This window comes from Ochlerotatus camptorhynchus, unplaced genomic scaffold (assembly GCF_037179485.1).
Source record: "Ochlerotatus camptorhynchus isolate MF236.1 unplaced genomic scaffold, CSIRO-AGI_Acam_v1.1 ptg000076l, whole genome shotgun sequence".
In the NCBI taxonomy this organism is placed as follows: Eukaryota; Metazoa; Arthropoda; class Insecta; order Diptera; family Culicidae; genus Ochlerotatus; species Ochlerotatus camptorhynchus.
In genome coordinates, this window is record NW_027040566.1 from 639,686 (window position 1) to 653,225 (window position 13,540).

The 13,540-nt window shown below is 43.2% G+C and overlaps 1 protein-coding gene across 1 annotated transcript; it reads right to left on the reverse strand.

Moving 5' to 3' along the window:
• Positions 1-766: 766 nt before the first annotated feature.
• Positions 767-2,726, reverse strand: LOC135697573 (leucine-rich repeats and immunoglobulin-like domains protein 1). The gene has a single exon (XM_065217353.1). The coding sequence runs from the start codon at positions 2,692-2,694 to the stop codon at positions 1,084-1,086; it is 1,611 nt and encodes a 536-aa protein (XP_065073425.1). The 5' UTR covers positions 2,695-2,726; the 3' UTR covers positions 767-1,083.
• Positions 2,727-13,540: the final 10,814 nt, after the last annotated feature.

Below are 13,540 nucleotides of genomic sequence, written 5' to 3' on the forward strand. Positions count from 1 at the left end.
CGCTCCCACAGAAGAACCAAAAAAAAGGGAAAACTTTCAAGCAGGTTGTTTTCAACCCGAGTCTAATCTTTCGTTTTGAATTATTTCTTTCTTTTGTTGTCGTCCTCGCTACTCGATGGTCCAATTCCTTACAACAGCCATCAACCTTCCGTCGATTCCTTTCTTGTTGTTGCTGAAGGACAACGAACTGGAACGCTCGTAAGGGGAACAACGGGAAGGGTGACGCAGCGCAATCGAAAAGCAATCTCGAGCAAATCTCTCAAACTCACATTCAACACAAAGCGAGAGCCAGCCCGAAAAGGACTTCTTTTGTAGCGCACACAACCTGCGAGTAGTGGTGGAGGCCTTGTAATGCGAATCCATCGCTATACCTAGCCTTACAGTCGAATGTGTAGCTGGATGGAGAAGGACAATAGGCGTGTGAGAAATTCCCACCCGAGGCAAATTCGAAATCCAAGTCCTTTTCGGATGGTCCTGAGAGCTTCATGTCGCTTTGGATTTGAGTGTGTTAAAAAACAAAAGCATAGCTGGAAAATTCACACACTCTACGCGACGGCGATGGTCAGCCATCTCAACAGGGGAAATGCGACATAAATCTTGTCCAAATAAAAAAGGACTCTTCTGCAAACGAAAAAAAAAAGGTCAGAAGCCTTGCTAGCCGGGAAGCCAAGGAAGGAGATTAAACCACCACAGGGAAGAAGGACAATGGTCAAATACGAGCCGGTGTCAAAGGACGGTGAGAGTAAAATGAAGAAAACTTTTATGATTGTTTTAAAAAAAAAATAATGAACTCATTTATTTTCTCGTGTTTCTTTTTGCTTTGTCCCCTTGTTCGGGGACATAATTTACAGGGGACTAACCAGCCCCCGTTTGATGATGAACAGTAAATATTCAAATTTTCCCGACGGGATCCTACGATGGCGCGCTAATGGTAAACTGCTGCTTCTATAACAAGCCCTCGGGCGTTCCGTTGTCGTCAAGCATGCAATTTGAGGACCGGAAGTTTGCCGGCTCCTGGTGTGAGCGCACGTACCGCACGATGATCATTTCCATGACCTACAGGTCTCTTCACCGGTGGGGGGCTCACAAATCGGACACCGGAATTGGCATTTCGTAGATGTGGTGGTCGTAAGATCGCTGAGGACACGATGGGAGGTGCTGCTGCAGCTGGTGCTGACAGTGGTAGCTATAGATGTTGAAGTTCGGTTGATGGTAATCGATCTCTTCGAAACACTTTCCGAATTCCAAGTCCTTTTCCTCTTTGAGCGAATTACGTTTGTTGTGCCAATTCGGTCCAAATATGTCCACTAGTCGATGACGCAGGCGATAAGCTACCAAAACGAACGTCGTAACGGAAGCAGCTGAAGCCACCAGGACTGCTCCAACCACGGCTCGATCGCGAGATTGACGCTGATGGCATCCCAAAAGCTCAGAGCTGATCTCTCTCAAAGCTTCCCCTCTCAAGCGCTCCGGATACTCACAAATTACTTGACTTTGCTCCGTCTCGATCGGTTTCTGTTGCAGCAGATTCCTCAGCCACTGCAGATGACAATTACAAACTAGTGGATTTTCCGAAAGATCAAAATTGCGCAGCTGTTTCCAAGGAAGCAATTCCTCACGAACACCTCGAATTGCATTGTCCCGCAGGATCACATTTTCAATGTGTGGAAGTCCAGAAAACGCTCCTTCCTCGATGTCCGACAGGATCTTGTTGGAAGCGATTACGATCGTGTCCAAATTTGTGTTAGCCGAGAAAGCTCCCGCTTGAATACGCCTCAAATTCAACGATCCGGAGATATCGATTTTTCGCAGATTGAACAACCCGTAGAACGCACCCTCGGGGATGACCTCGAAATCATTCTGCCCAATCTTGAGCTCCTCCAAACGCTTCAGGCTACTCAGCTGAACCGTGGGAACCTTCAGCAGATGATTGTCGGAGAGGTCTAACGATCGTAGATTCTCCAGGCCACGAAAGGTATCGAAAGTGATGTTGACCAGCATCGATCCTCGCACGTCCAGCCGTCTCAGCTGCCGCAGTCCTTCAAATGCTCCCGGTTGAATCTGATTCAATGTGTTGGTACCGAGGTAAAGTTCAGCGAGCATCTTCAATGGTTGGAAAGCCGGAGTCGATATGATGTTGATTGAGTTGTCGTCCAAATGCAAGATCCTTAAACTCGTTAGGCTTTCAAATGCATTGGAATGCAGAACTTCAATGCGATTCTGGCCAAGGTTCAATTCCTCCAGCTTTGGCAAAGTGGTAAACATGTTCGCCGTCAGCTCGTTGATAAAATTTCCTCGCAGATTCAACACTCGCAGCTCGTTCAATCCATAGAACGTCTTATTATTGATGGCACCAATTTTGTTATTATTCAAATGCAGCTGCAGCAGTTGCTTCTGGTACACAAAAACTCGTTCCGGAACTCCAAGCAGGTGGTTGTAGCTCAGATCCAGCATGGTTAGCTCCGAGTAGAACTGGATCGAGGAATCGATCGCTTTAATCCGATTGAACTTGATCACCAACCGCTGGATGGCCGGATTCAACGCGATCGGTAGCACATCCAGCTCGCCTTCGCCGCAAGTCACGTGCAGTTTAATGTCGTCACACACGCACCGATTCGGGCAAAACGAAACGCCCTGCGTCACTTGTGGCGCCAAAAGTGCCGCGATAAAAACACTCACGATCACTGCTTTCATTGCTATTGTCTCTTGTTGTATCTTCTTCTGTGATCTGATGCACTTTCAAGTCTTAGCTGTATTCCACACTATCTCACTATGCACAACTGAACTGTACGAAACGAAACTGAAAACTAAACTCCCTCGTACGGATGCAACTCCTTTTAAGAAGTGCATCCCGATCGATAAGAAAAGAACGAGAGAGAATGTCAACAAACAGCTTCTTGTCCTCTCTTTCCGACCCACACTCGCCGGTAGATTTGTTTTTGATCTATCTCAAACGAGGATCGCATCATCTTCGTATCTGCACCCGTAAGCAAACGACCGAAAAATGACGATCGTACTCGGGTTCTCACTCTCTCGCGTCGTTCTCTCTTCGGGTCACTCAGTCAGTGCAGCGAACCGATCGCACCCGAAGTGGCGATGAGCCACGCGAACGCGATCTTCTACCGATCTCGTGTGATCGCCGAACAAAAGAAAGGCAGGCGATAAAGAAGATCCCGCCCGGCGCGGCGTGGCAGCGGTCGACGCGGATGCCCCCCGGGGGCATTAACGAAGCAATTTATGGTTGCGTCGTGAGAAATGCACCTGCACCTGCCTGCGAGCGCGTCGATCGTACCCACCGAGATCATGATCATGGCAGCAAACAGCATTTTTGTTACATTATACTTTTGTAGGTCTTAAGCGTTCTCATTTGAAAATCAAAATCTTCGTTTGGTTAAAGAATTTTTGAATGATGGAAGACATTAAAAAACTAACTCGTGTTCCTTTCTGCTAGGTTGTAATTTGAAATTCTAAGTGCTTAGAAGTTGAACATTTAATTTCTTCTAGCTTCTGTGTATGTTTTCCTCTAGGTGACCTCGGTTTTGTGGATCTCGCCACTCGGATGGGAGCTAGATTTATGGATAATTAAATCCATTGTTTTCGTTTGTGCGGAGGGAGAGAGAGAGATAAACTTTACACCATCCGTCATCGAATGGGTGCATTTTCGGGGAAAATTTGAATTGGTTATTTCTCATGAATTTTAGCCATCCAACAGAGAGAAGATGATCATTGCTGCGAGTAACGAGACAATTCAGGTGGTGATAATTGTTCCTAACTGGCTTCTTGTTAGGCGCGGTAGATTTACTGCTGGTTTGTGTTTCCATAATGAGCTGTCTAGGTTTATGGTGATGATTGGGCTTGTCAGTGGGATTGGTGGTGTTGTTTTTTGTATGTTTTTTTTTGCATTCTAAGGTTATTCTCACGACTATCAGTTTTAATAGGTACAACACAAAATAGCATTAAAACTAATGGATGAGGATGTTCTGTTCAAATTTTCTAGACGGAACATTTTCTATTCTAGGATTTCCCAAGTACCTTGTACTTTGGTTATATTTCCACCATTTTCTTGACTTCTGTCTTTGGAAAATTCTTTTGATCTAAAAATCCAAACATGTTCTGGGCTTTATCTAAATTTATTACCTTTCAATTGAAAAATACTTTCGGGATTTAAAAAAAATTAGTTAAATATTATATAAATTTACAAACAATTAATTTGTATTTCCAAGATCTTAACCGCCGTTTAGTTCTGCATTTTATTTTACTGAGATTCGTATAAAAACTACAAGGGACAGTCCTATGGGGTTGTACGTATGGGGTTGTACGGTGGTCTAATATAATAAATGTTGTTTGTTAACTGCAGCAGGTGCTTGTTTTTTGTGTAGGAATAGGAATTTGAGCGAGGTTCTCTCTGTTTATACCCTTTAGTATGACTATGATTGCCACGAAAAGAACCTTTTGATATGAATTTTAATTGGAACATGTTCAGAAATTTAACTCTTTTGGAAAATCTTGATGGCCCATAAAGGGCCCATGGTAGTAGAGACTTAAAGCCTTTGGAAGATGATGATGACGTGTAGGCAGCTGGATCAGCAAATTGAACCGGACAATCCCATATTCTTCGGTTCAGTGATTGGGCACTCGCAAGAGTCTCGGCCCGTCTGCTGCAGGACAGGGGTTGAACTGGTGTCTGCGACAGGTTGGAAGGCCGCAGAATATCAGTGTCTACCCAGCTAAAGCTCCTCCCCTTTTTAGTTTTTCTCGTTAAACTCCTTCTCTCAACAAGTTGGTAAATCTTAGCCTTTTAGCAAAAAGACGCTTACCACTTTTTTCGGCGAATTTATGATCCTGTTGCACGCCATGGTTCTTTCCTATGCGTATTCAAATAAATTAGTACTTTTATTTATGTTCTCTACTGCACTAAATCAAACGAGTAGACATAAGAAGGGATGTCGGTTACGCGCTCAAAGGCCGAAATAAATCACAAGTTTTTCTTTGGTTGGGGGCATATTAAAAGTAAACAAACAAAAAATCATTCAAAATTCGTTTTACATTACATCTAAATTGTATATTTCAAACGTTTACATTACTTCTTAGCCTTCGCTTTAGAATTATACTTCTTTGAAGCCGTGATTTTCGACAATAATGCCTAACAGAAGCCGCAAATGTTAACTTTATTATGTGTAACACTTGGGTTATCAACAAGACATTTCCCGCATAAGTTTTTGTATCCTGTTATGTTATCAAAGAAGCAATCGGCTATTCTGGTTGCTCAGACCACCCTGCCTAGCAACGTGTTTTCCCTAGCAACGAATTTGTTTGAGGACTAATTTTTCATCATTCCTAACGTGTACGAACAAGACGTGTTTCAATAAAGCTCTAATTTAGTTTAGCACAAGTAGTTCTCCCGTTTTTCTTTCTAGTCCCGTTCCGGTTACCGAATCCCAATAGGTTATGGGCACCACACAGAAGGAGTAGGCGCAAGGAATTCCGCAGTTCCGCGGGAATGCAAGCGAGTTCCAAAATTGGAGTTACCGGCTGAAGCTGTACCTCCGAAGGCGTATCGGAAGTGCTCACCGGGGTGGCCCCGGTAGTAGCAGCTGAGCAAGCGAAGTTCGTCGAATTGGACCGAAAAGGAAAAGCGATACTGGTGAGTTGCATTTCGGACGAAGTCGGAAGTCGTGCGCGAAAAAACGACCACCATGGAGATGTGGGAGAGTCTCGAAGCTGCGTACGGAATACGGAAGCAACTGGCACGACTCCGGATGCAGGAAGGAAGTAACATGCAAGGTCATTTGGTCGAGTTCGATAGCCTGGTCAGGAAGCTCAAAACGGCCGGTGCAACCCTGGCGGAAGGTGATCTCAACTTTTTCTGACACTGCCAGATTCATTCGACCCGTTGGTAACGGCGCTGGAGAACGGTTGCGAGGAAGATTTGACCTTCGATCTGGTGAAGCATAGGCTACTGGCGGAGGAATCTAAACGAACGGATCGTCAAGAAAACACCGGCGGGGATAATTCGGCTGCATTTTCTGGAAGCAGCCAAAAGCAATTCAACGGAAAGTGTCACAAATGTGGCATTCGTGGGCACATGGCAAAAGATTGCCATAACAACGGACCATACAACGGTCGTGGCAACAGGCATAGCAACGGAAATGGGCATGGCAGCGGGCATAGCAACCAACGTAGCAACGGGCACAACAACCAGCGTGGAAATGGTGAAGCTAACTGTGTCAAGAGGAACGCAGTAACGTTCATGGCAGACGCTGCAAAATTGACACATGAAATTCCCAACAAAGTGGTGTTCAAGTTGGATTATGGCTGCAGCGATCACTTGGTAAGTGATAAATCAATATTTTCCTCTATTCAAGTGCTGGTGAATCCCATCGAGATCAAGATGGCAAAAAAAGGCCAAGCGATGATTGCCAAGACAATTGGGACGATTGATGCGACCAGCAACAAAGATGTCCTGTTCCACATGAAAGATGCCCTTCTCGTTCCGGACCTGAGGGAGAATTTGATGTCCATGAAGAAGTTGACAGCAGCCGGTATTGATGTTGTGTTCTCTGGCCACACGACGCTCTTGAAGAGAGATGGAGAACTTTTGGCAACGGGCAAGATGATTGGCAGCTTGTACGAAATTGTGCTGACGTTGGAAAAAGCTTGTGCCAATGTCTGTGATCCGGAACCAAGTAAGTTGTGACATAGGCGGTTGGGGCATATTAGCCAGCAAGGAATGGACGTTATGATCCGTGAAGGAGTGCTGAACGGAATCAAAAAATCGACTCCAGTCGGTTGATGAAGGTTCGTTCCCGTATGCCCAGCTGAAGCCAATCCAAGATGTCCCGTTGGTGGTTAATTTTCCGTTCGAGCAAGAGAGGGAAACCTCAGAAAATGAAGCTGTTCCTGACATTCCTGATGACGAAGCTAGAAGTTCCGGTAGCAAGGAGACAGCTGGCTGCTCGACCGAAAACGAGGACTACTTTGAAGATTCTGCAGCAGAGCCAGCAAACGCGCTCCCTTCGCAAATAGAAAGACACGAAATCCATGATGAGTCGGTGTCGAGGCGTAGCGAACGGGAGTGCAGGCTTCCTGGTAAGTTGTTCGATTTTTTCGTAAATTATAGAGCAACTTCTGGCGATTTGATTTCCTCAGATGTTTCCATGAGCTACAACGACATCATGCGACATGACGATCAGTGTAAATGGCTGGGTGCAGTCCAGGACGAGCTTCAATCGATGGCAGCAAACAATGTGTGGCGCTTCGTCAAGTGCCCGGATAACGTGAAACCCCTTAAGGCCAAGTGGCTAAAGCCCAAGTGGCGACTTGTGGCTAAAGGGTTTCTTCAAAAAGCTGGCCTGGACTACGAGGAAACATTTGCTCCAGTGGCGAAGCTTGCTACAATACGAACGGTGTTTGCAGCAGGTGTCAACCAGGGCTTCTTGTTCCACAATATGGACGTGAAGACAGCGTTCTTGTACGGTGAACTGAAACAGGACATCTATATGGAGGTCACAGATGGCGTTGAGGCACCACCGAACACCGTATGCAGGCTGCTGAAGTCACTTTACGCCTTAAAGCAGTCTCCGAGATGCTGGAACGAGAAACTCAATGAAAAGTTGCTAAATTTGTATTTCGAACGTTCCCGACACGATTATTGTCTGTATACGCGAATACAGGACGGGGACGAGATATATTTAGCCCTGTACGTGGATGACCTCCCTAGTAGCACGCTTGTCACAATTCAGTTGTAGAAACTTATATACGACTTATTTCAGTCTTAAACAAGTTGCTGTAACGTATTGTGATGAAAGTGTGCTACTCGGGCTGCTCATATGCGGAAGGAATCTGAAGAGCATTATGAAGCTGAAGAAGCAATTGATGGCAACATTTGCAATGCCTGGCTGTTGAGCAGTTGCGCACTTCCTTGGTATACGTGTGGACTACGATGTTGGACAAGGACGCATGCGACTATCGCTAGCTGCAAATGTGGACAAGCTCTTGGTAAGATTCGAGATGGTGGATTGCAATCCAGTGAAGTGTCCAATGGAAAAAGGAACCCAGTTGACGAGAAAAGGAGAACTAACAAGCCAGCCCTCCAGGGAACTTCTCGGATCGTTAATGTACTTGATGCTGTGTACTAGACCGGATATCTGTTATCCAGTAGGGTTCCTAGGACGATTCCAGCAGAAGCCAACAGCAACACATTGGCAGAGTTTGAAACGTGAGGTTCGGTACATCAAGGGGACAAAAACCAAATGCTTGGAGTATCGCCGAATCGAATCTGCAGAACCGTTGGTGGGCTACGTAGATGCGGATTGGGCTTCTTATACCGAGGACTGTGTTTTTTAGTGTAAAAGTTGGGTTAGTAGGATTAGTAGAATTGTTAGTAAAATTGCAGTAAATTGAAAAATGTATAAATTTGTGGTAGTAGGATAACATTGAAATTGATATTTTTATAAACTTAATTGGGCGAGACAGGATCGAAAGGGTGTTGTGATCAACTGTGGTAGAAAAAGTGAATATGCGAAGGAGATGGTATGGATGAGTGATGATAAGCTACAAAGAAGGAAAATGGAGGAAATATGGAACGAATTGAAAACTGGATGGGAAAAGGAGGGCTTTTGATAGCTGGGATGGTCCACCATTGTCCAGATTCTGGACTCCAGAAGTATACCGGCGTTCGTGCGTACAAGACGTGAGTGAACTCAAGACTATAGTGAACCGAACAAAGTGCAGTGAACAACCTCCTCCTGTTCCGTTCAGGACCTTTTTTATTTGTTCCACGAATATCCTCACGATCGGCACGTTTCGACCAAGTCAGTCTTGACTGTCTTGGTCTAAAACTCAAGGACCTTCCACTCTCTGGCTTGTAATTGCCAGAAAGGAGAGCATCCTCGGACTCGGAAGTCCTAATCGTTAAGGAGAAAGACCCTTCTCGGCTCGGCTGCGATTTAAAACACGCTGACTTAAATCCCCGCCGGGAAGAGATTGTTCGTCGAAGGACTTGAGGTTCGCGCGGTGAATATTTCAGATGTTGGCGGTGCCATTATAAAAACAAGTGAAAACATTCTGGATGAGCTTCGAATTAAAAACAACAAACCTCTGTCAAAAAAGGACCAAATTACATAACCGGTGGTGCTATCGAAATGGCACAGAAAGTTACTTAGAACCTTAAGCTATAATTCTCAAATGATAGAAAAACGTATGCTCTATTGTTTTTATCCATATCTATGCTTTTATTTATTGAAAAAACTGATATTTATACCTAAATCAAATAACTGTTTTATCAGAAAATACTGCATACGTCCTTATCATAGCTTCCGCGATGAACTCTTTCAGTTTGACGTTTCTTGAAATGAACAGCACTTCGCGTGCGATTCATCCTTCCTCTCGATGCAAAATGAACATCTCGCGTCGTGCGAGTCGACAGTCGGAATAGAGTGAGAACTGTCACGCGAGAAGGAAACGAGAATGGTCATCTCGATTCGCGCGAGAAGTGGAATAAACACACTTGTCACGGTCAGCTGATATTTTCCAACGAAGGGAGACGGCGTTGCCAACAGAAAAGTCTACTTCGGTAGCTGCACAGGGATCGCTACATTCCCTGGTTGTGAACAGCCATTGCAACGCTCAAACACAAGCCTCCGATCCGCCATTGTCGGGACCACAGCTCCCGTCACCAGGCGCCATCTTCCAGACCAGTTGAAGCCACCGATCCACCATTGTCGACGGAGTGGTCAAGCCACGGACCGCCATCGCGGTCAAACAACATCGGCGTCAACACAATCACCACCCGTGAGCGCTCGCCATCGTCCAGCAAACACCACCCATACGTACCAAAGAAGCACACCCCACAATAGCCCAATTAAACCATCCGCACCATAATACAATTTTAATAGATTTCTAGACTTTTTCCACACACACTTTAGTTTTCAATTAATTTCACTATCACTAGAGAAATCCCACAGTTTCTGCACACTTTGTTCCGCGTAGCCCCTCCTAATTACCCAGAAGCATGCTGGCCCTGTGACACAGTTCACGGGTCTCATGCTACTGAGCTAGTTATCCGGGAATCTTGGTTGAGCCACTAGGGTGAGTCGCATAAAGTCTAACACTTTTAGGAAAGCTAAAAAAGATTGTATCCTTGACAAATGCCAAAACAGTTAACAAAAATTTGGGGCTAACTTAGTCAAACCCGTCCTGACAAGTTTGGATTCAATTCGGAAAAAGTTGAATCAATGTAGGAAACCATGGATTCATTTAGGAAAAAGATTAAATCAGCTTATGTGGCCACACTCCAGAAAATGCGAAACCAATTCTTTAAAGCTTAGGTTCGGGATATGTTGGATTACTTCAAGAAAGCTTTGACAACTTTTAAAACGATGGAATAAAATAACAGAAAGGTTTCAACTCAGTTAGAAAAGTGTTGATGACTTATTCGACTGAGTTTTGAATATGCTTTGAAAAATGTCACCTCAATTAGGAATTCCCTGAATAGTTTCTGATTTGATCTCACTTCTTAAAATGTTAGACCAATTTTGAAAAGATTGGATTTAGCTCGGAAATTGTTGAATCATGCGAAAATCGAGCGACTACGATGGGCTGGGCACATCGTAACAATGTCGGATAACGAGCCAATGAAAATGGTTCTTGGTAGCGACCCGACTGGAACAAGGCGAAGATGTGCGCAGCGAACCCCCTTGTTGCGCAGCGCACATTTTCGTCTTGTTCCAGTCGGGTCGCTACCAAGGACCTTTTTCATAAGATCATCCCCCTTGATCAATCAGATTGAAGGTGGCTTACCTAGTGAGTTGCCAAACAAGATTAGAAATGAGTTCGATAAAATCCGTTTTCAACAACTGAAACCGGCTGATCCAATTTCAAAGACCTGTTATGCCGTACCGGTCTAGTACCGATTTAAGTAAAAATTCTGTAAAAGGACAAGGTGATATGGAAAATGAAAGCGATGCTCAAAAAACAAATATACATTGATTTATTTTATTTCCTCCTTTATGATACTCCAAACTTTTAAAGGGTGACAAAATATAAACTTGAGATTTGTTCCGGCCTAATTGAAAATTCGATCGAAAAGCTGAAAAGATAATAATTGAACTTTTAGGCATCCCTAGAAAATAGTGTAATTTCATGATTTTTGGTGGTCCTTCGAAAATATCGAACAGCAGAATTGCAACCAGCTAGGGTAACCCATGAACCAAAATCAGAGCGATGGTAGTTTTCATTGCTATGACGGGGGCTTAGAAGCAGAAGGGTGAAAGTCAATTGTCTTCATCAATTTCCTCTTTTGATGACCATGGCTTCACTGACCTATTTCGCACTATGTCTGCTATGCTTTTAAATCATCCAGAACAACAAACGTATCAACGAATGTGTTTGCCGTCGAGCTATCAAAATCACTTGTACCTCTGCTTTAAGTTTGGTTACAAGATTACAACTCTGGAGAGCATTTTGTGTGGTCGTGTGGTTCTGAATATGGCGATGAGTGTGCAATATGTTACGCAATTGCATCCTCCCTATTCCACACACCCGAAGATTGGCGGCGAATGCCACTTGGACTTGTTCCGTCTACTAACGACTCTCTGACGACAGTGTTGGGGAAACAGTATATGCATGTACGTAATTGGTAGATTAATTAGTAATTTCGACGCTTTTGGACATCGACCGATTGGTGATAAAATTATTGAAATTTGTCCAGGGGCAGCTGAGTTATTAATGTTTAAAATCTTTCATAATTTCGTTACATGTTCCATTTTCGGTTTTCACAAAGTGTACCCCGATATAGAAATCACAGAAGAAGTCTTACGTCAAAAATACGAAAACTCATCTAACAAATTATTGTTGGCTGAGATGCAAATTAATAGTTAAATATTCTGCAGAAATACCAGCAAAAGTAAATGCCGAGCCTATTGCCAGTTTGAGCTTTTACCAGTGTTACAACATTTTGAGTGTGTAGGCTGACATTTTACTAGTTTCATTGATTTGTTTTTCTCTTGATGAATATGTAACTAGATCGTTTCGGGTTTTATCCATTTAAAATATTTATGTTATGTTAAAGTCATATTAAATCAATTTGACTTTTTAATTTTCTTTTTAAGTATGCAGGTTGGACTCGATTCTCCGAAGGTTTGAAAAAAAAATCACTCCTGCTTATCGAATCACACGCATAATCGATCATTTTTTTTTTCATTGCCGCTTATCTGGGACAGCTTAATTGAATGTGAAAATCAATTCGGGTTTAAGCGCCCAAGTAGACCATTTTAAAATTATTTAATTCCTTTTCCTGTTGATGGTCATATTTAACATTAACTGGAAAACAAATCTCGATCTGATTTTTGGCGATCTATTTTCATCTCAGTTTCTTCGGCAAAGACTGAAGCAAACCCATGCAGAATGTGATCAAATTAGGTTACGATCTGCATATGTGGGAGAGCTCTAAAGTTTGTATGCGGAAATGTATGTATGAAATCTCAAATATTGCTCAATTTTGACCAAACCTCGGATGTCGATTGAATATAATAAGCGAAATATCTTTGTCGAATCGATTTGACTTCTGGACAAAAAGTTATTGTTATTTTATTTTAGACCAAGTGGTGTCTCAATACACATCTAACGAACAATGGGAACAATGGGCTTCAAATTAGATCCTGATCAGTCTCCAAGGGGTAGGTCATTTCACACACCAATCTTGGGTCCAGTGTTGGAAAAATATCAAAGATCAAATCTCACCAATGAGCATAATCTCATTTGAGTATCGTAAACAAAAATCAACATGCAGACAACAGTGGATAATTACAAGCTGTGATACGGTTGCTTTGATGTCATGCTAACTAACACAACTCATCAGGTAAAATTTTCACCAAACTGTGGTGAGTCTGAGCTTCAATATTTTTGCTGTACACCCGAACACGAACCGAAACTTCTATCACTGCTCGCAGCAGTAACTTCGTGTCTGCCATCAGAGAAGAGTAAAGAGAGATAGCATACTATGTTTTCTCTTTCTGAGAAAATGATGTGCAACGGAATCATTGTTGTGGTAAGTCAACTCGTATCTACAATTGAAAATGTTCTGAATAGTCTAGCAATATCAAATTTATGAAAGTTATTTCTTAAGGGCAGATATGAACGTGTTTTGATTTATCAGCATTACTAGTTGTATTGGAGCTCTTTGAAGAATTAAATCCATTCCTTCTGCGTGATAGCCCTAGCATGAACCGCTACGTCATCTGAAAAATATTAAAGTCAGCTGTTGTCACGCCTACTGTTGGAGTTTTCAGAGCCAGCTGACTGACTTGAATACGAAACACAACACCTTGATGCAGGGTTGCTTCCACTCATTTGCTATAAAAAAATGATTTTCTGAATTTTGAAATCATTCGATGTTATAATGATATTTTGTACTTGTTAGATACAAGAAGAGGTTGAAAGGCAAGTATTTGACACATGAATCCTGTCAATTTCGCTTTCAGAGCGTCACAATAAGCGATTTTATGATTCGTGAGCGTTCACTCTGAGAGAGCGCTCGCGA